This window comes from Lathyrus oleraceus, chromosome 7 (assembly GCF_024323335.1).
Source record: "Lathyrus oleraceus cultivar Zhongwan6 chromosome 7, CAAS_Psat_ZW6_1.0, whole genome shotgun sequence".
Classification (NCBI taxonomy): Eukaryota; Viridiplantae; Streptophyta; class Magnoliopsida; order Fabales; family Fabaceae; genus Lathyrus; species Lathyrus oleraceus.
The window spans coordinates 66,923,534-66,950,228 of record NC_066585.1 but is presented as its reverse complement, the minus strand read 5'-3'; the positions used below and the strand labels follow the sequence as shown (position 1 = coordinate 66,950,228).

The 26,695-nt window shown below is 42.3% G+C and overlaps 1 protein-coding gene across 1 annotated transcript; it reads right to left on the bottom strand.

Annotated features, from left to right (window-relative positions):
* Positions 1-6,533: 6,533 nt before the first annotated feature.
* LOC127102058 (toMV susceptible protein tm-1(GCR26)) lies at positions 6,534-26,563 on the bottom strand. Its single transcript, XM_051039474.1, has 2 exons — positions 25,761-26,563; positions 6,534-6,795 (listed from the first exon to the last, which is right to left on the bottom strand). The coding sequence occupies exons 1-2, from the start codon at positions 26,561-26,563 to the stop codon at positions 6,549-6,551; spliced, it is 1,050 nt and encodes a 349-aa protein (XP_050895431.1). The 3' UTR covers positions 6,534-6,548.
* Between the last annotated feature and the right edge of the window lie 132 nt (positions 26,564-26,695).

Here is a 26,695-nt window from a genome sequence, read left to right as displayed (position 1 = left end):
CCGCTTGCCTATTCCGACTAAGCAGCCCGGTGTGCATAAGCAAAATCAGAACGCCTCAAATAAAAGCATTCTAGTTGGAAGAGAGGAGGTAAGGGTTGTCCTTACAAATTAAATGGGAATGGGGAAACTTTTTCATTCAGCACGGTGTATAGCCTATATAAGATAAGGAGCGAAGCGCTGCTCACGTTAAAGCTACTGTGTTGACTGTAACTACATTACGATAATTTTAATAGAGCTCCCAAAACAAAAGCAATTCTAACACAAGAGCCATAGAGCCTTTTCTTAAAAAGGAGAAGTAAAGAGCTGGGTTTTCAGCTCATAGCGGTTGGCCCTGGCTCAAAAGGAAGAGTTAGCTTATCCGGACCGGGAGGAATTTATCCCCAAAAGGGGCACAGCACATCTACAGGCCTTCCCTCTGCGTGTGATTTTTCGAAGATTTGAGGCGCCCTATCTGGCATAGCGTCTCCCGCCCCCCGCGGGGGCTCAGAGAAGCGGTTCCTTCCTCTCATGCTTAGGAATTTACAAGGAAATCGATCAAATGACCAAGTTGCAAGACCGGGAATGAGCTTTACAACCAGGTTCCCAGTTCTAGCACTAAAAGGATCAGGAAAAGCAGAAGTATGGGCTTCCAGTCACACTTGATAAAAACGATAAGAAGTTGGAGATCAACCAGCTACTATCTTATACTTATCTAGGATCTTTTCAGATCTTTCTTGAAAAGCCGGTCCGATTGAAGTTGAAGTAAATTCACGGTATCCGGGATGGTAAGGGGAAGAAAGAGTTGGCGATCTTCACTCGTCCATCACTCCCACTTGAAGTGAAGAGGTAGTAGGAGCATGAGATGAGGGCTCACATTCGATGACAGATACAGATACGAGATGGGATGTCTACTAAGGAAGCAAGAACCCCAGGAATTGAGTTCTTATGGGGGAGAGTGAAGACTATGACTGGTAGGGCCCCCTCTTGTAGTTGTACTTGTACTGCGGGGTTGGTTTTTTGCTTAGCTGCCTGTCCCACATCCCTTTCTTGGGCACAGTGTCGCAACCTGAAAAATACTGTATGCGAAAAAACAACCGGCGAGAAAGAAATGACAGAAGAGTCGCCACCGTGCGTTATTTATCCCAAAGGAGGGAAAGGAAACGCTCGAAGTAAACCTGGAGAAAGGAAAGGAAAAGACAAGGTCTCGCAACCAAATCTTGGGTTCGGGAGTCAATTATGCGAAGGGAAGGTATTAGCACCCCTACGCATCCGTAGTACTCTACGGGATCCACTCTTGTTGTTCTTGTCTAAAGGGCGTGTGTTTATCTAATGTACTATTTACTAAAAGAAAGGGTCAAAGAAAATGACTCGCACGGATGTCGCATCCACTGCATACATATCTCATCTGAATATGAGAATCAGAGTCTTCGTAGCTCGGTTACCTAGGGGTTAAGGGTAATTGTGCTCGCTAAGACATCACGTCTTATGCCTACGTATCTCATCTGGAATGAGAATCAGAGCAAAACGTAGTTCAGCTAACTACGGGAATAAGGGTCTCGATTGCAACCAGGGCAAGAGAAAAGGAAAGTCTCGATCGCAACGAGGGCGAGAGAAAGGATCACAACGAGGGCAAAAGCAAACAAGGATTAGTTGTTAGTTGTCAGTCAAACTCGGCAAGACATCGCATCTTGTGCCTACGTATCTCATCTGAACATGAGAATCAGAGTTGCCGTAGTTCGGCTACATAGGGCTTGCCATCTGAACATGGACTTACAAAGGAGGACACCAGTTGTGTCAAAGGAGAGTGGGCGATGTGTTCACGTCCTAGCAGTAGGTGTCGCAGCTCGCTGAATCGAGTCTTAGGCAGTTACCTCTTTGCAATAGAATGAACTACATGCCACAAGATCGGAGACGCTCGGAAAGGTCTAAAGATGGGGAAGCTCTGCCCTAGAGTTGTCATGCAATATGTACTTAGGTGTTAAGATTTACAAATCTACATTCGGAAAAGCGTCATCCATCTCTACTCAACAATCGTGGCTGAAACAATGTTTTGTATCTCTTATGACAATACATCTTTCATTTTAAAAGGTTTTTGATTGGTCGCACGGAGGCGAGAAAAAGAGTTTGATTGGTTGGATGTGCTTTGAGAGATGGCGAGAACTAGGATTGGCGAGATATACATCTCGAATCCTAGCCTCAGGAGTGCATGGTATACACCATGTTCCATTTCCATCTTTATTTGTAAAAGTGTTTAATAGAGATTAAGTATTTTTAGGTTTGATTGAGAAAGGGTTTGAAGAAACCGCATTGACAATTTTAGACGATGGCGAGAGCTAAGATTGGCGAGATATACATCTCGAATCCTAGTCTCAGGAGTGCATGGTATACATCATGTTCCATTTCCATCTTTATTGAAAAAGTCTTGACTATGAATTAATATTTTTTGAGTTTTTATTAGAGAAAATGGCTTGACCTAGATCAAGTATTGATGGACGTTTGAGAAAGATTTGAATGAGTGTTTGAGAGAGCAAAGTGGATAAATTGGATGATGGCGAGAGCTAGGATTGGCGAGAGATACATCTCGAATCCTGGTCTCAGGAGTGCGTGGTATACACCACGTTCCACTTCCATCTTTATTGAAAAAGTCTTGACTATGAATTAATATTTTTTTGAGTTTTTATTAGAGAAAATGGCTTGACGTTGAATCAAGCATTTGATGAAAGTCTGAAAGAAAAGGAATAGAATAGGAGGGCGAAATGAATTGATTTGTTTATTGAGAAAATACTCGACGTTGGATCGAGTCATATTTTTGTATTTTTTCAGAAATGGTGGATTTTACTCTTTGGTTAGTGTCTAAAACAAATAGAGAAATAAAACAATACAACATTATATACACATTGGGGAAATGGGGTACATTTTGTCAAATGGGGATTCAAAATCATGAAATAGTTAGATCAGGCCCAAACAACAAATGATGCGAAATATGAGTGTAAGTGCAAGAGAACCGGCTCATTGTAAGAAAGCCCAAGAGTAAGCTATGTGAGGTTGATGGCGATGCTTAAAAAGCAATCGACTTACAAATGTGTGAAAATGGGCTCGATATTGAATCGAGAAAAATATGATTTTTATAGTTTTAAAATGGTTTTGAATGAATGATGAAATTAAAAGACAACAAATCTATGTTATGATAATGAAACTATGAAAATAATAAAGCATAAACATAACAAAAAATGTTAAAAGAAATAAAATACTAAAAGAAAATAAAATACTAAAAAAAAATGCTACACATGAGTATTGAACCCACCCCACTCAAGACTATGATACTATCCTTCTCCACCAGACCACTCATGGTTATTTATTATTTTGATGCTACTTTAAATATATAAACTAAGATAAATTAAAAAAGGAATTAAAATAAAGAAACTAATAAAAAAAAGAACCTGTTGGACTATCCTAATAAATCCCAGCCGCTTGGCTGTTGGGTTTTAAGAGGCTGGTGGGTTGGGAATAAAAAAAATGGAATCATTATTAAACACCAACGTTAATGTTTACTGGAAACACTCAAAGGTCACTTAAATGGAGTTAAATGATCTGTCTTATAATGTTTAATTTAAAGACCAAATGATAATAATGAAAGAAAGAAAATGGAGGACGCAAACGAATCCTAAACTCATCGTCCTCCTTCCCAATCTCAAACTCAGAAATCTCTCTTCTCTCAATCTCAAACGCTCCCGCGTCCCCAACCTTCACCGTCAACCTTCGCTCACCCCTCACAACCTCTCATTCGCTCACGTCTCACAATCTCTCTCTAAATCGCCCATCATCGCTCACATCTCACTTAAAGGCAAACTACAACAGAGATTAAAAGTGAAAATCCCAAACAAAAGCTCACCTTCGGTGGTTTGGCAGCTCAGGTAACAATCGAATCTCTTTCCGTCACTCCTTTCAATCGGTTTTTACTTTGATTTTGGATTTAGGGTTCTTGGTGGAATCGTTGTCCGCCTCCCTCTTTTTTCGTCGTTAATTTTTTTCTCTCTTACTGATTCGTTTTCTATTTATGCTCTGTTGATTAGGGTTTCAATGGGTATCGTGGAGTTCAAAAGGAGCATCCTGCAAAATCTCTTTTTTGATGCTCAGAATTTGGTCCATCTCGTTTGATACTTGGATCTGGAACAGGTAACCTGAGCATGTGCCTTCTTCTTTGTTTTTGTCTCTATTCTGTTTTGGGATTTTTCTGGAATTTAACTGCCTCGCTGTTTTACTTTATCCTTTTTACTGCAGTGAATTAAATGGAGCATTGGTTTGATTAGAACTCTGTTTTTTTGATCATGTATTCCACATCGAAGTTGTAGTGTCTGATTGTTGCTCCATATGATAGTTCCAATAATCCCAACCATAAACACCAAACAAAAGCTATTTTTGACAAACTCCTTGTTAATGAGTTTGCTTTTGTTAACAGGAGTTAGGACCGTTTGTATCTGTCTAAAGGAGTTACATCAGGATTGCTTTTTTTTTTTTAGTGAGGGTAATGAGAGCACTAGCATTGGCTCTTCGACTTGGCATGATATTGTTTGAATTGTTTTTTATGATGTTTGTGGTCAGGTTTGAAAGTTATGAACCAGGATTGCAGCAGACTTTCCAATGGCCATTCTTTGGACTTCCAGTAGGAGATCAAGAGGTTGCAGCATGAAGTCACATTCTGACTTGGACAAGTTATTTTTGCAACAAATTGGTTGGCCTTGCTGAACTGTTTTAACTCCTTAGTTATTGCTCTTGATCATTTGTTGTAGGCCTAGCTTTGGAGGCGTGGGCTATTGCAGGATTATGTTTGGATTGGAAGTCTTTTTCTTTTTGCCTTTTGATCATGAACTGAATGCTTGTCTTGAATAATTGCTGCATTACTTGGACTCTGCAGGACACATGTTGATGCAATAGATGGCTCATCTTGGACCAACTCCATGACCATTAGTTCAGCTTGTAGGACCCTCATCTTAGGTTTGCTTTCTTTTTGAATGGTTCAATTAGCTAGTTGTTGCATTCAATTTGATTTGCGTCCAATTTTGTGTGCCCCTGAATGAATTAACATGCATGGTCCTTTGTGGTTTATTGAACATTTCCTGCAAATGGTTTACTGTCTTGCATTAGGCCTTTTGAGACCTGCTTGATATTCAATGGCTGCTGTATCGAAGGGGCTCATGATGATGGTTATGCGGTCAGGTGCAGGTCTGCAGTTCACATGGTGTCTGATGAATTTCAGTTTTAGTTCTTCAGCTTGTTAACCCCAATCTTTCTTTTGCAGGGTGATTTTCGGTTGTGACTTGGTGGGGCAATCTCTGCAGGGTCTGCACGTGTTATGTATGTTGATCCTGTTAGAGTTGTAGGACATGGTTGTTGGCTGTAACTGATGGTTAATGCAGGTACAGCAGGGGTTGCCTTGGTTCAGGTTGCACCTTGCATTAACTTTGCTAGCAAAATTGAACCAATGCATTGAAGTGGTCTATCAACTGCTGATGGTCTTGTTTGATCCTTCTCATGTGAAACGTTTACCGGTTCAGGCCTTTGCAACCTGAGTTTTTGACTGTGTGTTTTGGTGTATCACGATTTTCCATTGATTATGATGTAGCAGTGTTAACTGATGCAAATTGTTGGCAATGTTGCAGGATCGGTGTTTTTGTAGGTGTTAGCAGGGGAAATGCAATGACTGCTCTCTATATAAGCCATCTGTTTTGCAGGGCTAACCATAACTCTTTTGGTTGAAATTACAGTGTAACAAGTAAATGTAGTCTCTGCATTGCTAGGTGGAAACTGAGTAACCTTGGGTGGGGATATATTTGCATCGCTATGACTGGAATTTGCCCTTTGAGGAGTCTTATGAATTGGGAGGGATAGACTTCTGAGGCTGATTAAATAAGCATTTCAACACTAGAGCCTTTAACTTGTGAACCACTTGGTACAAAGTTTGCAGCAGATGATTGAGTTGCAGAAGAAGGATGATAAGCTACTGTTATATTCTTTTCAATTTTCTGTTGTAGCTTTGTAATTACTGTTGCTGCTTTTTTTCTTTGTCTTCAACAAGCCTACTTTCACACGTATGACTTGTTGATGCCCCTTGGAGGAGTCTTTGGAACTCATTGTTTTTTTTTGACAGGCCTGTGGTCATATTGGGCATGTCGTGCAGCCAGTGAATTCAACATGTGGTGTATAGCATCAAGGTTTGGCTGCAACCATTTGATGTTGGCTTGAAATCTTTGATTGTGTTAGGTCTACTGCACAACTTGTGTGATTCAGGATGGTCTATTTGCATCATCATGCCTTTGGTTGCATTGCAAGTTGTGAATTAGTTAATTGCTTGTTATGATTTTGGGTTTGGCATAAATGACAAACTAAGCCATATGTTACAAGACCCATCACTTGCACTTTATTCTTTAAACTACACCCTTCTATTTGCATCATTATTTCCAAAATTTGTATCACTTAATCCTAGGTATCTAACAGATACAAGCAGACATTATTATCAATGTAGCGTACAGAACATGACATGATTAAAGTACACACATGCATATTGAACCTCAATGGATAGAGATTGACTTGTATTGTTTGACTGTATTTGTGATAGCCTGTTCCATTGGTAGTCTTTCCACGCTTGAAACCCCATAAAAACCATGGACTCCTTTGGTTCTCTTCAATATAAATTCTGCCTCTTCTGGACCAGAAATTGGGCCCCCATGGCATAGCACAATAGTATTAGGATTGATCCTATGTGCAGCATCTGCAATAGCCTGTACAAGAACTACACTTTCATCAAGGGAAACAGCAGTTTTTTGCACCTATGGAGCCTGTTGTGGTTAGACCCATATGGGCAACAATAATATCAGCGCCAACTTTAGCCATTTCAATGGCTTCACGTTGATTGAATGCATATGGAGTTGTCAAGAGCCCCAATTTATGAGCTTTTTTGATCGTCTCAACTTCCAAGCTGTATCCCATGCCAGTTTCTTCAAGATTTTGCCTAAAATTACCATCAAACAACCCAACAGTTGGAAAGTTTTGTACCCCAGAGAATCCAATAGACTCCACCTGTTTAAGGAAGTGATCCATTCGTCGGAAGGGATCAGTTGCACATACAGCAGCAAGAACTGGTAGCTTCTTTACCACTGGCAGAACTTCATTGGCCATGTCAAGCACAACAGCATTAGCATCGACAAATGGTAATAACCCTGCTAATGAACCTCTTCCAGCCATTCAGAAGCGCCCTGAGTTGTACAATACTATTAAATCAACTCCTCCAGCCTCTTCACACTTGGCGGATATTCCAGTCCCAGCACCAGCTCCTATAATAGGAATTCCTTTATCTATTTGATATTTAAATTGCTACAATATCAACTGTGTTTTCTTCAAAGTTTCTGGTTTTGCATCTGGGAATTCATCAAGTGCATAGACAATAGCCCCAAAGCTTGATTTATTTGAAACAGAACCCAGATCCTCATGGAAGTGTTCAACAGATTCAGGAATGGCTACTTGTGGATGAGTAGAACCTTTCTTGAATGCGCACAACACAACAAGGTGCGCCCATAACAGAAAAGGAGACCACTTGATGCTCATGAGAAAAAAAAAGTACCATAGTAGAGGAACAAAATCATGAGGAGCAAATAATGAATGAAATAATGATATGAATATCAGGGTCAAAATCGGGGTGTGACAGCTGCCCCTATTTAAGCGTCTTCAACTAGAGAATATGAAGCAGAGCGTTCTTCATATGATCACAGTGGGAGATGGTTAAATACTAAGAAGACCCGGATTTTGATCCTGAATCCCTATGAAATAATTAACAATGCCTGTCAGAATTGGCAAAGAAGCAATCTCAAAAGAAGAATCCGTCTGGTACGGTGAAAATCGGCCTGAGTACCGAAACAGAAAGTTGACCTGGATACCAAAATAAATGGTAACACAGGAATACCCATGGCCTGAACGCCGCACATTAGTCTGAACACTAAGCATCGGAATATGAGAGTATCAATGTTAGTCTGATCACCGGAAATCTGGTCTGAACACCACTTCGATCTGGAAATCGGAAAACTGGCCTGAATGCCACAAGTACTTCGACTTGATCGTTGGAAACTTCTTCGATCTGAAAATCGGAAACTGGCCTGAATGCCACTTCGGTCTGGATACCGGAAACTGGCCTGAATGCCACAAGTTGCATCGACCTGAATGTCGGAAACTTCTTCGATTTGAAAATTGGAAACTGGCCTGAATGCCACTTCGGTCTGAATACCGGAAACTGGCCTGAATGCCACTTCGGTCTGGATACCGGAAACTTCATGCCTGTCAGCATCGGCAGAAATAGGGAACAATAATAATTGAGGCGGCACGTGGGCCAACGACCCATGTTGGGGATAATAAGTCATGAACAACCTTCAGTCTGAGCCCTGGAAACAAACTTCTGGCTTATCACTTGGGATACCGAGAATGTTTTATGCTTACATGCGTATGTTTGAATTTTGCGATGGCGTAATGTTCCATGAAAATGGAAATGCTACGCGATTTGGGAGGATGCAATGCAATATGATTCTACATGCAGGGATGCGAAATGCTGGGGAAAATGCCAAGCTGAAGCAAGGAATCATGTTGGGGAAATGATCATAATCTTCTGGAGCCCGGCACTACTGTTGGAGATGCACAGCATAATGACCTATGTGGGGAAATGACCGGCCACGCGGTGTTCTAGCAATGACGAGATACCGAGACTCTGACTGGGGAGAGAACGGCGCTGCAAACCTGTTGTTGGGGGAAGCGATAGTGGTTCTGGCAACCATAATCTACGAGAGATGACTCAGCATGGGGGGAGCAAACACCGATACGGTACCGAGGTTATGCTTCCAGGAAAGAGATCATCGATCTGGGATTGAAATCCTCGATCTGGCATCGAACTCTGAGGAGCAGCTGCTTCTGCTGGGAAGATACAGTCTGGTACTGTCAACTCCGCTGGGGAGTGTATAGTCTGACACACATGCTTAGGAAATGCCCCGAGGGTATTTGTTCTGAATAGATGATCCAATGCACTTAAAATTCACATCAACTTTAAATGTTTATTAAGCATATACCTGTAAAGCCCTTATGTGTCATGATGCAATGTTTATCAAAAATTCGGACGTCAGTTTTGCAAACAAAAACAGTAAAACGAAAATGAACACAGAGATGTACTGAATAACATGATTTTATTGATTGAATGGCCTCTGAATAGGCATTTACATCAGGAAGCAATCCTTAGGAAGAGGTAATCGCAAAAAAGATAAAAAAAAACAGAAAATAATTAAATGGCAATGTGAAATGGATTTCTATCGGGTTCCAATTCTGCTATGACCCGCTCGTCTTCACGATCCTCCAGATGATCAGCCTTCTGAGAAAGGGTGATTGGACTGTTTCTTGCCTTTTGAAAGTTTCCAGTCACCGACATGAGATGAGATTCAGAACTAACTCAGAACGCAGTCATTCGCTTAATCCCTAACTTTTGCCTAGATCGCCCTTTCGGGTTTTCAATCCACCGGGATACCCATTTTTGCCTAAGTTGCCCTTTCAGGTTTTCAACTTACCGGGTGTACAATCTTTTCATTTTTAGTCCCTAATTTTTGCCCGAACCTTTCTCATTTTCTTGGTTCGTCGGGATGCCCATTTTTGCCTGGACTATTCTTTTATTGTCTAGCGGGTCTATTTTATGCGAAGTATTTTTTAACTGCGTCTGAGTTCACAGGAGAAGTGAAATCTTCGCCATCCATCGTTGCGAGCATTAAGGCCCCTCCATCAAAAACCTTGGTGACAATATAAGGTCCCTCATAGTTAGGAGTCCACTTGCCCCTGTGATCCGTCTGAGGAGGAAGGATCCTTTTCAACACCAAATCTCCGACTTGGAAACATCGAGGATGCACTTTCTGATCAAAGACTCTCTTCATCCGACTCTGATACAACTGCCCATGACAAATGGCTGCCATTCGCTTCTCTTCGATAAGACTCAACTCATTGAACCTTGTCCGAATCCATTCAGCTTCATCTAGCTTGACATCCAACAGGACTCTTAGAGAAGGAATCTCCACTTCAACAGGTAGGACTGCTTCCATACCATACACCAGGGGGTAAGGGGTTGCCCCGGTCGATGTACGTACTGAAGTGCGGTACCCATGTAAGGCGAAGGGTAGCATCTCATGCCAATCTCTGTACATAACGACCATCTTCTGCACAATCTTCTTTATGTTCTTATTTGCTGCCTCAACAGCACCGTTCATCTTAGGACGATAGGGGGAAGAATTGTGATGCTGAATGTTGAAGTTCTGTCACAACTCCTTCATCATTTTGTTATTGAGATTGGAACCATTATCAGTAATGATTCTTTCGGGAATCCCATAGCGACAAATGATTTCCTTCTTAATGAAACGGGCAACCACATGTCTGGTGACATTCGCGAACGATGCTGCTTCGACCCACTTGGTGAAATAGTCGATGGCAACAAGGATGAAGCGATGCCCATTGGAAGCAGTTGGCTCAATCTTTCCAATCATGTCAATGCCCCACATAGCAAACGGCCACGGCGAAGACATCACATTCAGAGGATTCGGCGGTACATGCACCTTATCAGCATAAATCTGGCATTTATGACACTTCCGAGCATATTTGAAACAATCAGATTCCATGGTCATCCAGTAATAACCCGCCCTCAACAATTTCTTAGCCATTGTATGTCCGCCGGCATGAGTACCGAAGGAATCTTCATGAACTTCCTGCATTAACATGTCCGCCTCGTGTCTATCCACGCATCTGAGCAAAACCATGTCGAAGTTCCTCTTATACAGCACATCGTCTTTGTTCAAGAAGAAACTGCCTGCCAATCTTCTCAAAGTCTTTCTGTCATTGTTGGATGCCCCTGCAGGGTACTCTTGATTCTTCATAAAGCACTTGATGTCGTGATACCAGGGCTTGTCATCAACTACCAATTCAGCAGCAAACACATACGCGGCCCTATCAAGGCGCATAACATCGATCCTAGGAGCATGCTTCCACCGAACCACCTTGATCATGGAGGATAGAGTAGCAAGAGCATCTGTCATCTGGTTCTCATCACGAGGTATATGATATAATTTTACTGTTGTGAAGAAAGTCAACAGCCTTCTCGTGTAATCTCTGTAAGGGACCAGAGTAGGCTGGAGAGTGTTCCAATCACCATTTACTTGATTGATCACTAGAGCTGAATCTCCGAAGATGTCCAGAGTCTTGATTCTCAAATCAATGGCTTGCTCAATACCCAAGATACAAGCCTCGTACTCAGCTTCATTATTGGTGCACTCGAAAGTCAGGCGAGCGGTGAAAGGCATGTGGGCACCTTTCGGAGTAGTAATAACAGCGTCAATTCCACTTCCTTTGGCGTTGACGGCCCCATCAAACGTTAAAATCCACTTTTCATCTGGATCAGGTCCCTCCCCAACAACTGGCTCTTCACAGTCTTTCATCTTGAGGAACATGATGTCTTCATCTGGAAAATCAAACTTCATCGGCTCATAGTCTTCAATCGGTTGTTGAGCAAGATAGTCTGACAGAATACTCCCTTTGATGGCTTTCTGGGATGTATACTGGATGTCATACTCTGTCAATACCATTTGCCAACGAGCAACCCTTCCGGTGAGAGCTGGCTTCTCGAATATATACTTGACTGGATCCATCTTGGAGATCAGTAAGGTTGTGTGAGTCAGCATGTATTGTCTCAATCGCTCAGCAGCCCATGCAAGTGCACAACATGTCTTTTCAAGCATTGAGTATCTCGACTCGCAGTCTGTGAATTTTTTACTCAAGTAGTAAATGGCATGCTCTTTTCTACCTGTCTCGTCGTGTTGACCGAGAACACAACCCATGGAATTGTCGAGTACTGTCAAGTACATAATCAGCGGTCTCCCTGGGACTGGAGGCATGAGGATAGGGGGATTCTGCAAATACTCTTTTATCTTTTCAAAAGCCCTTTGACAATCGTCGTTCCACCTGATAGCCTGATCTTTCCTCAACAATTTGAAAATTGGCTCACACGTGGCTGTTAGGTGAGAGATGAACCTTGCAATGTAGTTCAACCTCCCTAAGAAACCACGGACTTGCTTCTCTGTTCTTGGCTCAGGCATTTCCTGTATTGCTTTCACTTTGTCAGGATCCACCTCAATCCCTTTTCCGCTAACAATAAAACCCAACAATTTTCCAGATCTCACCCCGAAAGTGCACTTGTTCGGATTAAGCCTCAGCTTGAATTTCCTTAAACGCTCAAACAGCTTCTGCAGATTCACCAGATGTTCTTCTTCTGTCTGAGATTTGGCAATCATATCGTCCACATAAACCTCGATTTCATGATGAATCATATCATGGAATAGAGTCACCATAGCTCGTTGATATGTTGCCCCAGCGTTTTTCAGACCAAACGGCATCACCTTGTAGCAGAAGGTGCCCCATGGGGTTATGAAAGTTGTCTTCTCCATGTCTTCTGGTGCCATCTTGATTTGGTTATAGCCAGAAAAGCCATCCATGAAGGAGAATACCGAGAACTGAGCTGTGTTATCCACCAAAACGTCGATGTGAGGTAATGGGAAATCATCTTTAGGACTGGCTCTGTTCAGATCCCGGTAGTCGACACACATTCGTACCTTTCCATCCTTCTTAGGTACTGGAACGATGTTGGCGACCCATGGCGGATAATTGGTAACCGCTAGGAACCCTGCATCCAACTGTTTCTGCACTTCTTCCTTTATCTTTACAGCCATCTCTGGTCTTGTTCTTCTGAGCTTCTGCTTGACCGGAGGACAACCTTCTTTGAGAGGCAAGCGGTGTACCACGATGTCTGTGTCAAGCCCTGGCATATCCTGATAAGACCAAGCGAAGACGCCAACATACTCTTGCAACAGTTCAATCAACCCCTTCTTTACATCGTCTTCCAAAGCAGCCCCTATCTTGATTTCTTTCTTGACGTCCTCGGTGCCAAGATTAATCACTTCAGTAGACTCTTGATGCGGTTGAATGACCCTTTCCTCCCGTTTTAACAGCTTGGCAAGTTCTTCAGGGAGTTCACAGTCTTCATCACCCTCTTCTTCGGCTTGGAAGATTGGATTTTCGAAGTCGAAGCGAGCCATAGCAGAATCGTTATCAATAGGATCCGGTGATGTGCATCTGCATGAGTGATGGTATGTGCTTATGAGTGTGAACAGTGAGTGAAAACTAAACAAAACGTTGCCAAATATTTTTATTCTTTTGAAATTTTGAAATCTGTAAAAATAGAAAAACAGTGAACAAGATTTTGAATGCAAAAGACGTCCTTCATTTATGATAAACAATGCAGGTATTCACATAGATGAGCCCTACAATGAGTCATTACGCCCTGGGCGGAACGCAAGACTTGGACATGCATGAATAAAACAAAGAAAAATTACTCCTCTAGAAGAGTGACTTGGACAATTTCCTCAGAAGACCAATTGTTGATGACTTCACCAGGGATCCTCGGACGCACCCAGTTGTCGATGTCGCAATCACTATCTCCATTTTCATCGTTGATCGCAGAGATCTGGCCATATTGGATGACGCCAGCACTGGAGAAAGTAATCGGCCCCTGACGAGTCTGAAATGCTGAAGTTGTAGAAGTCAGCGTTGGTTGATACCCAATCCCGAACTTGTCGTCTTTCATTGGTAACTCCAAAAGACGCCCCCAACCAGGAGCAACACCTGAATCCACCAAGGTTTGCGCCTGCTTGAAAGATGAGATAGAGGCTCCTGCTTTAGCCCCTTCCACCGGAGCTGCATCCTTGATCTGAACTGACTCAAAGGCCTGACTGAGAGTCTCATGAATTTCACCTTCTACCTCTACGTACTTGAAGGTAGACAGGTTACTTACCAGTATGTCCTCCTCACCACAGACGGTGACAATTCTTCCATTGACTGGGAACTTGATCTTCTGATGCAGTGTTGAGGAGACTGCCCCAGCATTGTGGATCCAAGGACGACCCAGAAGGCAACTGTATGAGGGACTGATATCCATCACATAGAATACGGTGTTGAAGGTTTGTGATCCAATCTGAATTGGCAATTCTACCTCTCCAAACACCGACCTCTTAGAACCATCGAAGGCTCTCACCATGAGATCGGAAGGTTTCAAGATCAAACCTTCTACTTCTAACCTTGACAGGGCTCTCTTGGGTAGCACATTGAGAGAGGAACCTGTATCCACCAGCACATGAGATAACACGGTGTCTTTGCATTCCATTGAGATATGCAAAGCTTTGTTATGGTTGCGTCCAGCTAGTGTTAAGTCAGAATCAGTAAAACCCAACCCGTTGCTTGCATGAACATTTGCAATGATCCCTTCTAGTTGGTTTACTGAGATCTCCTGAGGCACATATGCAGCATTAAGGACCTTCAGAAGTGCCTCCTTGTGTGCCTCTGAACACAATAGGAGTGAGAGAATGGATATCTTAGACGGCGTCTGAATCAACTGATCGACTACTTTGTAGTCGCTTTTCTTTATGATTCTCAGAAGCTCATCCATATCCTTCGCAAAAGTAGGCTCAGAACCAGTCTGTGGTGCAGAGGTACCCTCATTCACGACTTGCTTGCCTTTGGCTTTCGCCGCAGCATCAGCATTATCAGCTTGGGTAACCGGTGGTGAGAACAGTCTACCACTCCTGGTGAATCGCCCGATCCCACCAACATTGTCCACTGCGGGACCTTCAACTTCAAGTTCAGACTTTTGACCCTCTTCTACCTTCAAAGGTTGTTCCACCCCATGATCGTGTGTGTATACACTCCCCCCATAATGCCAAGGAATGGCCCTATCGCTTGTGAAAGGTAAAGGACCAGGGGTTGTGATTGTCATAGCGGCCGGTGGCACTGGTTGCGCTTCTGACACACTGATCTGATTAGTCGGGTAAAAGATGGTGATAGTAGCGACATCATAGTCATACTCAGGAATCTCATTCATTGAAACAAAAACATCCGGAACACCGGAATCAAATTCAGTTACATCAAAATCAGACACATTGTTTGGTATATCAGCAACAACATTTGAAAAATTAAATACATCAATGGGAAATACACAATCAGCAGGAACAACATCTGTGAATTCTTCAACAACATCTTCAAACACCTCTTCAACTACCCCTTCAGCAAACTCTTTGACAGACAAGTCTTCAACTTGGAGGGTACCATTGTCAAGCAAGACCTGGATACCCTGCTGCAGCTTCAAGCAATCCTTACCCTGTGTAGCGCAATCCAAACAACCTTTCCCACAACCGGGGAAAACATCGGCCTTCAGCAAGCATTCCTTAATTTCCAACAACGGAGTTTTCAACTTCAACACATCCTTAACGGACTTGGCTTCTTCTTCCAGCATATTCACGTTTGCACCACCATGCTATGGCATGGGATTGTTGACGACATTAGGAGCCGGTGCAAGGTTGATAGCCTTTGAATCTATGAGGTCCTGAACTACGTGCTTAAAAGCTTTGCAGTTCTCAATATTGTGGCCAGGTGCCCCAGAGTGGAAACTACACCTAGCATTGGCATCGTAACCCACCGGAAGTCTACCAACAGGAGGAGCCAGAGTGCGTAACTGCACAAGTTGTAGCTGTTGAAGACTAGCAAGCAGTTGAGCGCACGACATTGGAAGAGTGTCGAAACGCCGGTCCATCATCCTCTGCCTCTGTTGATAGGCGGGTCTGTTACCTGGTTGTTGTTGTTGTTGATACTGAGCTGGTTGACGTTGTGGTTGTTGTTGTTGTAGTGGTGCTGCAGCTGGAATGGTCACAGCCGCAACATACAGTTGTTGATGATAGTTTTGAAAATTATTCCTCCTGTTTTGATATGAAGACACGGAATTCACACCCCCTTCCCTCTGCTTCTGTCCTCCCATAAATGGCTTCTTTACTCCTGATGAAGATCCACCTCCATTGTGGCTCTTGTAGGTCTTCAGGTAATTCTCTACCCTCTCTCCGGTAGAGACCACATCAGCAAAGTTGGAGGCATTGCACCCCACCGGACGCTCCAGGTAAGGTCCAGGCAACGTATTCATGAACATGTTGGCCATTTCCTTTTCCAACATGGGAGGTTGAACACGGGAAGCTGTCTCCCTCCAGCGTTGAGCGTATTCCCTGAAGCACTCATTGCTTTTAAGAGACAGGTTCTGGAGTTGAGTTCTGTCTGGGGCCATGTCTGCATTATACTGGTATTGCTTCACAAAAGCTTCCGCCAAATCCCTCCAGCAACGGATGTGGGCTCTATCCAACCTCATGTACCATTCCAGGGATGCCCCAGCTAGGCTGTCCTGGAAGAAGTACATAAGTAGCTTCTCGTCATCAGAGTATGCAACCATCTTTCAGAAGTAGGCTTGCACATGGGTCTTCGGGCAAGAGCTACCGTTGTACTTGTCAAAGATTGGGACTTTGAACTTCGGTAGGACTCTCACGCCTGGGACCAATCCCAAGTCAGAAACATCTACCCCCAGGGGGTTTTGTCCTTCTACCGCCTTCAGCCTCTCCTCTAATCTCCTGAACATGGGATCCATGCCATGGCCCAAACCAAAGTCTTCTGGCAGCAAGAACTGATCATCTTGATCATCGTGAATGGGTTGTTGATCGTGGTTGTTATGTGGGATCGGGACAGGCCCCCGTCCATTAACCTCTGCAATTGGAGGATCAGTCACGACCTCTGGTTGAGTAGTTGCGGGATTCCTTTGTATCATTTGTCTAATCTCCTGCTGTCCCTGAGCTACTCCCTGAACCACATCCATGAATTGGTTCATGCGGACCCTCATCTCAGCAAGTTCTGCTTGTAGACTTTCCATTGCTTTCTGCTGGTTTCTGCGGGTACCGTACCGGTGAATTCCTGAATCAGCTATCCTGCTAGTGGAACACCAAATAATATGAGAACACCGCGGCGACACCTGTTATGCAAGAATATGCAAATGAATATGTTAATGCAATGACATGTTTATCACTTCCAAAAAGGTATTCTACCCCCTTGATTCCGGTCTCACGAGAAGATCGAGCCGTAGATAAACTTCGGAGATCAAGATGCAATAGAGAGCAGGTCTTCATATAGATAAATTCAAAGAGAATGGCCTTAGCCAATAGTACATCAAAAGAGGATTTCCACAACAAGCCTGTGGATCATCACTACACAGCAATAAAGCAATAAGTAAAAGGAGGAACAAAAAAATCAGGACTCAGCCTCCTGTGTACAAACCATAAGGACTGCTCCTCACTTCAGCCAGCAATGCTATCGTGTCAGGATGATCTGGGAATTCTATAAAACGCCGAATAAGCAGATTCCTTTGGTGAATAACTCCATCCAACTCGTTGATGTGCTCTCTGTAATAATTCCCATCATCTTCTCCGAATACCTCTTCAAGTCTGGATTTCTTCAAACCTGCCAACACCTTAAGTTCTTCAATCTGTCCTCGAGCCTCATTGAGTTGATCGGCGATGTAACCATTGGTAGAACGGGCGCACAGAAGCTCATTGTTCTTCTCCTTCAGCAAAGTCTTCAATTTCTCCATCTGACCAGTCAGTTCGGTCACCATCTCCTCCTCCTTTTCCTTCCGAGAAGTTGAAAATGCATCCCATTGCTCTTGCCACCCTGCCAATTTACCATGAGCATCCATTAATTGTTGCTTGACTCGCTTCAACTCAGAACTGGATGATCCCAAGGCCTTGTCTGTCTTCCTGAAGAAGTCCACCTCCACAGCTAATTTCCCTTCTGCTTCCCCTTGCAATCTGACGGCTTCCCCCTTCTGATATTCTGCCTCATGGAATTGATGCATATAGTCTTGCAACTTCACACTTAACTCCGAGTTTTCAGTTTGAAGCTCCTCCATGGCTTTCTTCAATTTGTCATACTCCTCTCGGCTCACCATTGTTAATTGCGCAGGAGTAGGTGGATACAAAGGTTCTTCTATAGGAAACGGCAGACCCAACTCTTCGACTCTTCCTTGAAGCCACTCTCCATACTGAGGGTAAGTTCTACAATCTCCTTTTCCAAGCACAGTTCTTCCTCTCTTGATCACCTTGAGCCAGGCCTCAGCTGCCTTACGGGATACAGTCAAATCAGGCGAAGAATGGAAAAACAGAGATTCTTCCACATCCTTTTCCAAAGGCGGAGTTCTTAAAGCATATCCAAACTGTCTAACTGCTAGAGAAGGATTATAGTTGATTCCTTCTCTTCTTCCTACCAATGGTACATTTGGGAAGTTCCCACAACTGTGAATAATATCTGCCCGAAGCAAGCTCCGGTCAGACCACCAAGAAATATCTTCAGCTCTCAACCCCATCAATCTCTTCGACCAACTCAACGAGTCCTCGACATCAACGAACGCTGCTGATTTGGGTAGGTGAGAACTGAACCACTTATAAAACAAAGGCGCACAACAAATCAACAATCCTCCTTTTCTATTCTCATTCCTGTGGTGCACCGAATGAAAGAAATCTCCCAACAAGGTCGGCACTGGATTTCCCAACACGAAGAGGCGTATTGCGTCCATGTCCATAAATTTGGCAACATTAGGGAACAGGACAATCCCATACACACAAAGAGCCAACACAGCATTGAAACCCCTCTGGTCACCATCTTCAAGTTTATTCTTTGCTTCTCCCAGTAAGAAACTCAAATGAAAACCACTGACTCCTCCCTTCTGACACATATTAGCCTTCAAGACTGATTTCCCCAAATATATGGCCGATGCAACCATGCTGAGATCGGGCAGAAACTCAGAACTGTAGAACAACAACTGTGACTTGATAGGAACTCTGAGAAAACTGGAAATCTCCTCCAAAGTAGGGACCAAAATATAATCTGGGAATGTGAAACACCTCAATGGAGGGTCATAGAACTGCAGCAGTGTGAATAGAGCATCATGTTGATCCTTGGAAAGAACCGTGGCGAAACTTAGAATCAAACCGTAATCCTTTCGGAATCCTTCTAGAGAATCGTGATCCATTAACTTCATCAGTTGTTGAATAGGCTCCAAACAAACCACTGGAAACTTGTAAGCGACGTGTCTCTTTCTGCCAATATCCATCGTAGAAAAACAAAAGAACCCCGACCAGAATCAAGAAGATGATGTAAACCCCCTAGAAATGGATAAACATGTGTTAAATGATATGAATGCAGAATGATGTGATGCGATACAGTGACATGGAAATCAGGACTGCTGTATCCGCTTGAGCAACTGTCGGGTTGCACTGTCTGAAGAGAAAACCCACTGAAGAATATAATATGAGATCAAAACTCTGCTCCAGAAAACCGGGTTGGTTGGAGGTTAAGGTTTCCTGAATTTAGCCCGCCCCTCACTGGTAGGTTCTAAGAACAGAAGTTTGTCAGCTTTAGCCCTTCAGTCGAGAATAATACGTTTACCACTGAAGGTTTGGCATTATTACGGGATAAAAGACCTCCACTGACTCCCCTCAACAGGACATCCTAAAGCAAGTTCCCAGTCTCGGGGTCCTCGGATTGAGCAGCGAGAATGCGCCCACCAGAGCTAACATAATCACGTCTCGGAGGAGAGGCCTCGACTGAGTTCTCGGGAAATGGTCACCAGAGTCGACGATTTCTAAAGGAATATCTGTCGTTATGGAACACCCATAGGACAAAATATATCCAACAGAAACCTCGTCTGGAATGTGGGTCTCATGAACGACTTAACATAGCAACATGCCACGCAAGCCTCACGACTATCCACTGTAAAACCTGTGTGTACGCTGAAGCCTGGGTAGTGGGCTTATCACTCATAGAACATCCCATCCCAACAAACAAACAACCCAACAAAGCCAACAGACACAACAATGATATGTACACAATGCAATAAGATAAAACAGATAAATGCTTGGAAATAAATAACTGTACAAAAGAATAAACACCCAACAAACAAGAAACCTACAAAAGCTAGGAGGGACTCGCTTAGGGAAAACCGGGTCCCCAGTAGAGTCGCCAGCTATCGCAACCTGAAAAATACTGTATGCGAAAAAACAACCGGCGAGAAAGAAATGACAGAAGAGTCGCCACCGTGCGTTATTTATCCCAAAGGAGGGAAAGGAAACGCTCGAAGTAAACCTGGAGAAAGGAAAGGAAAAGACAAGGTCTCGCAACCAAATCTTGGGTTCGGGAGTCGATTATGCGAAGGGAAGGTATTAGCACCCCTACGCATCCGTAGTACTCTACGGGATCCACTCTTGTTGTTCTTGTCTAAAGGGTGTGTGTTTATCTAATGTACTATTTACTAAAAGAAAGGATCAAAGAAAATGACTCGCATGGATGTCGCATCCACTGCATACGTATCTCATCTGAATATGAGAATCAGAGTCTTCGTAGCTCGGTTACCTAGGGGTTAAGGGTAATTGTGCTCGCTAAGACATCGCGTCTTATGCCTACGTATCTCATCTGGAATGAGAATCAGAGCAAAACGTAGTTCAGCTAACTACGGGAATAAGGGTCTCGATTGCAACCAGGGCAAGAGAAAAGGAAAGTCTCGATCGCAACAAGGGCGAGAGAAAGGATCGCAATGAGGGCGAAAGCAAACAAGGATTAGTTGTTAGTTGTCAGTCAAACTCGGCAAGACATCGCATCTTGTGCCTACGTATCTCATCTGAACATGAGAATCAGAGTTGCCGTAGTTCGGCTACATAGGGCTTGCCATCTGAACATGGACTTACAAAGGAGGACACCAGTTGTGTCAAAGGAGAGTGGGCGATGTGTTCACGTCCTAGCAGTAGGTGTCGCAGCTCGCTGAATCGAGTCTTAGGCAGTTACCTCTTTGCAATAGAACGAACTACATGCCACAAGATCGGAGACGCTCGGAAAGGTCTAAAGATGGGGAAGCTCTGCCCTAGAGTTGTCATGCAATATGTACTTAGGTGTTAAGATTTACAAATCTACATTCGGAAAAGCGTCATCCATCTCTACTCAACAATCGTGACTGAAACAATGTTTTGTATCTCTTATGACAATACATCTTTCATTTTAAAAGGTTTTTGATTGGTCGCACGGCGGAGAGAAAAAGAGTTTGATTGGTTGGATGTGCTTTGAGAGATGGCGAGAACTAGGATTGGCGAGATATACATCTCGAATCCTAGCCTCAGGAGTGCATGGTATACACCATGTTCCATTTCCATCTTTATTTGCAAAAGTGTTTAATAGAGATTAAGTATTTTTAGGTTTGATTGAGAAAGGGTTTGAAGAAACCGCATTGACAATTTTAGACGATGGTGAGAGCTAAGATTGGCGAGATATACATCTCGAATCCTAGTCTCAGGAGTGCATGGTATACACCATGTTCCATTTCCATCTTTATTGAAAAAGTCTTGACTATGAATTAATATTTTTTGAGTTTTTATTAGAGAAAATGGCTTGACCTAGATCAAGTATTGATGGACGTTTGAGAAAGATTTGAATGAGTGTTTGAGAGAGCAAAGTGGATAAATTGGATGATGGCGAGAGCTAGGATTGGCGAGATATACATCTCGAATCCTAGTCTCAAGAGTGCGTGGTATACACCACGTTCCACTTCCATCTTTATTGAAAAAGTCTTGACTATGAATTAATATTTTTTGAGTTTTTATTAGAGAAAATGGCTTGATGTTGAATCAAGCATTTGATGAAAGTCTGAAAGAAAAGAAATAGAATAGGAGGGCGAAATGAATTGATTTGTTTATTGAGAAAATACTCGACGTTGGATCGAGTCATATTTTTGTATTTTTTCAGAAATGGTGGATTTTACTCTTTGGTTAGTGTCTAAAACAAATAGAGAAATAAAACAATACAACATTATATACACATTGGGGAAATGGGGTACATTTTGTCAAATGGGGATTCAAAATCATGAAATAATTAGATCAGGCCCAAACAACAAATGATGCGAAATATGAGTGTAAGTGCAAGAGAACCGGCTCATTGTAAGAAAGCCCAAGAGTAAGCTATGTGAGGTTGATGGCGATGCTTAAAAAGCAATCGACTTACAAATGTGTGAAAATGGGCTCGATATTGAATCGAGAAAAATATGATTTTTATAGTTTTAAAATGGTTTTGAATGAATGATGAAATTAAAAGACAACAAATCTATGTTATGATAATGAAACTATGAAAATAATAAAGCATAAACATAACAAAAAATGTTAAAAGAAATAAAATACTAAAAGAAAATAAAATGCTAAAAGAAAAATAAAATACTAAAAAAAAATGCTACACATGAGTATTGAACCCACCCCACTCAAGACTATGATACTACCCTTCTCCACCAGACCATTCATGGTTATTTATTATTTTGATGCTACTTTAAATATATAAACTAAGATAAATTAAAAAAGGAATTTAAATAAAGAAACTAATAAAAAAAAGAACCTGTTGGACTATCCTAATAAATCCCAGCCGCTTGGCTGTTGGGTTTTAAGAGGCTGGTGGGTTGGGAATAAAAAAAATGGAATCATTGTTAAACACCAACGTTAATGTTTACTGGAAACACTCAAAGGTCACTTAAATGGAGTTAAATGATCTGTCTTATAATGTTTAATTTAAAGACCAAATGATAATAATGAAAGAAAGAAAATGGAGGACGCAAAAGAATCCTAAACTCATCGTCCTCCTTCCCAATCTCAAACTCAGAAATCTCTCTTCTCTCAATCTCAAACGCTCCCGCGTCCCCAACCTTCACCGTCAACCTTCGCTCACCCCTCACAACCTCTCACAACCTCTCATTCGCTCACGTCTCACAATCTCTCTCTAAATCGCCCATCATCGCTCACATCTCACTTAAAGGCAAACTACAACAGAGATTAAAAGTGAAAATCCCAAACAAAAGCTCACCTTCGGTGGTTTGGCAGCTCAGGTAACAATCGAATCTCTTTCCTTCACTCCTTTCAATCGGTTTTTACTTTGATTTTGGATTTAGGGTTCTTGGTGGAATCGTTGTCCGCCTCCCTCTTTTTTCGTCGTTAATTTTTTTCTCTCTTACTGATTCGTTTTCTATTTATGCTCTGTTGATTAGGGTTTCAATGGGTATCGTGGAGTTCAAAAGGAGCATCCTGCAAAATCTCTTTTTTGATGCTCAGAATTTGGTCCATCTCGTTTGATACTTGGATCTGGAACAGGTAACCTGAGCATGTGCCTTCTTCTTTGTTTTTGTCTTTATTCTGTTTTGGGATTTTTCTGGAATTTAACTGCCTCGCTGTTTTACTTTATCCTTTTTACTGCAGTGAATTAAATGGAGCATTGGTTTGATTACAACTCTGTTTTTTTGATCATGTATTCCACATCGAAGTTGTAGTGTCTGATTGTTGCTCCATATGATAGTTCCAATAATCCCAACCATAAACACCAAACAAAAGCTATTTTTGACAAACTCCTTGTTAATGAGTTTGCTTTTGTTAACAGGAGTTAGGACCGTTTGTATCTGTCTAAAGGAGTTACATCAGGATTGTGTTTTTTTTTAGTGAGGGTAATGAGAGCACTAGCATTGGCTCTTCGACTTGGCATGATATTGTTTGAATTGTTTTTTATGATGTTTGTGGTCAGGTTTAAAAGTTATGAACCAGGATTGCAGCAGACTTTCCAATGGCCATTCTTTGGACTTCCAGTAGGAGATCAAGAGGTTGCAGCATGAAGTCACATTCTGACTTGGACAAGTTATTTTTGCAACAAATTGGTTGGCCTTGCTGAACTGTTTTAACTCCTTGGTTATTGCTCTTGATCATTTGTTGTAGGCCTAGCTTTGGAGGCGTGGGCTATTGCAGGATTATGTTTGGATTGGAAGTCTTTTTCTTTTTGCCTTTTGATCATGAACTGAATGTTTGTCTTGAATAATTATTGCATTACTTGGACTCTGCAGGACACATGTTGATGCAATAGATGGCTCATCTTGGACCAACTCCATGACCATTAGTTCAGCTTGTAGGACACTCATCTTAGGTTTGCTTTCTTTTTGAATGGTTCAATTAGCTAGTTGTTGCATTCAATTTGATTTGCGTCCAATTTTGTGTGCCCCTGAATGAATTAACATGCATGGTCCTTTGTGGTTTATTGAACATTTCCTGCAAATGGTTTACTGTCTTGCATTAGGCCTTTTGAGACCTGCTTGATATTCAATGGCTGCTGTATCGAAGGGGCTCATGATGATGGTTATGCGGTCAGGTGCAGGTCTGCAGTTCACATGGTGTCTGATGAATTTCAGTTTTAGTTCTTCAGCTTGTTAACCCCAATCTTTCTTTTGCAGGGTGATTTTCGGTTGTGACTTGGTGGGGCAATCTCTGCAGGGTCTGCACGTGTTATGTATGTTGATCCTGTTAGAGTTGTAGGACATGGTTGTTGGCTGCAACTGATGGTTAATGCAGGTACAGCAGGGGTTGCCTTGGTTCAGGTTGCACCTTGCATTAACTTTGCTAGCAAAATTGAACCAATGCATTGAAGTGGTCTATCAACTGCTGATGGTCTTGTTTGATCCTTCTCATGTGAAACGTTTACCGGTTCAGGCCTTTGCAACCTGAGTTTTTGACTGTGTGTTTTGGTGTATCACGATTTTCCATTGATTATGATGTAGCAGTGTTAACTGATGCAAATTGTTGGCAATGTTGCAGGATCGGTGTTTTTGTAGGTGTTAGCAGGGGAAATGCAATGACTGCTCTCTATATAAGCCATCTGTTTTGCAGGGCTAACCATAACTCTTTTGGTTGAAATTACAGTGTAACAAGTAAATGTAGTCTCTGCATTGCTAGTTGGAAACTGAGTAACCTTGGGTGGGGATATATTTGCATCGCTATGACTGGAATTTGCCCTTGGAGGAGTCTTATGAATTGGGAGGATAGACTTCTGAGGCTGATTAAATAAGCATTTCAACACTAGAGCCTTGAACTTGTGAACCACTTGGTACAAAGTTTGCAGCAGATGATTGAGTTGCAGAAGAAGGATGATAAGCTACTGTTATATTCTTTTCAATTTTCTGTTGTAGCTTTGTAATTACTGTTGCTGCTTTTTTTCTTTGTCTTCAACAAGCCTACTTTCACACGTATGACTTGTTGATGCCCCTTGGAGGAGTCTTTGGAACTCATTGTTTTTTTTTTTGACAGGCCTGTGGTCATATTGGGCATGTCGTGCAGCCAGTGAATTCAACATGTGGTGTATAGCATCAAGGTTTGGCTGCAACCATTTGATGTTGGCTTGAAATCTTTGATTGTGTTAGGTCTACTGCACAACTTGTGTGATTCAGGATGGTCTATTTGCATCATCATGCCTTTGGTTGCATTGCAAGTTGTGAATTAGTTAATTGCTTGTTATGATTTTGGGTTTGGCATAAATGACAAACTAAGCCATATGTTACAAGACCCATCACTTGCACTTTATTCTTTAAACTACACCCTTCTATTTGCATCATTATTTCCAAAATTTGTATCACTTAATCCTAGGTATCTAACAGATACAAGCAGACATTATTATCAATGTAGCGTACAGAACATGACATGATTAAAGTACACACATACATATTGAACCTCAATGGATAGAGATTGACTTGTATTGTTTGACTGTATTTGTGATAGCCTGTTCCATTGGTAGTCTTTCCACGCTTGAAGCCCCATAAAAACCATGGACTCCTTTGGTTCTCTTCAATATAAATTCTGCCTCTTCTGGACCAGAAATTGGGCCCCCATGGCATAGCACAATAGTATTAGGATTGATCCTATGTGCAGCATCTGCAATAGCCTGTACAAGAACTACACTTTCATCAAGGGAAACAGCAGTTTTTTGCACCTATGGAGCCTGTTGTGGTTAGACCCATATGGGCAACAATAATATCAGCGCCAACTTTAGCCATTTCAATGGCTTCACGTTGATTGAATGCATATGGAGTTGTCAAGAGCCCCAATTTATGAGCTTTTTGGATCGTCTCAACTTCCAAGTTGTATCCCATGCCAGTTTCTTCAAGATTTTGCCTAAAATTACCATCAAACAACCCAACAGTTGGAAAGTTTTGTACCCCAGAGAATCCAATAGACTCCACCTGTTTAAGGAAGTGATCCATTCGTCGGAAGGGATCAGTTGCACATACACCAGCAAGAACTGGTAGCTTCTTTACCACTGGCAGAACTTCATTGGCCATGTCAAGCACAACAGCATTAGCATCGGCAAATGGTAATAACCCTGCTAATGAACCTCTCCCAGCCATTCGGAAGCGCCCTGAGTTGTACAATACTATTAAATCAACTCCTCCAGCCTCTTCACACTTGGCAGATATTCCAGTCCCAGCACCAGCTCCTATAATAGGAACTCCTTTATCTATTTGATATTTAAATTGCTGCAATATCAACTGTGTTTTCTTCAAAGTTTCTGGTTTTGCATCTGGGAATTCATCAAGTGCATAGACAATAGCCCCAAAGCTTGATTTATTTGAAACAGAACCCAGATCCTCATGGAAGTGTTCAACAGATTCAGGAATGGCTACTTGTGGATGAGTAGAACCTTTCTTGAATGCGCACAACACAACAAGGTGCGACCATAACAGAAAAGGAGACCACTTGATGCTCATGAGAAAAAAAAGTACCATAGTAGAGGAACAAAATCATGAGGAGCAAATAATGAATGAAATAATGATATGAATATCAGGGTCAAAATCGGGGTGTGACACACAGTCAAAGACCTTGCAACTAAGGGCTTTAAGCCTATGCTAAGAGAGTAA

Excerpts from the sequence above, each read along its gene's own strand:
- LOC127102058 (XM_051039474.1), bottom strand. The coding sequence starts at position 26,563 with ATGGTACTTTTTTTTCTCATGAGCATCAAGTGGTCTCCTTTTCTGTTA. Across the intron at positions 6,796-25,760 it reads GGCTCCATAGGTGCAAAAAA|TGCTGTTTCCCTTGATGAAA; the intron begins CTGCTGTTTCCC and ends GGTGCAAAAAAC.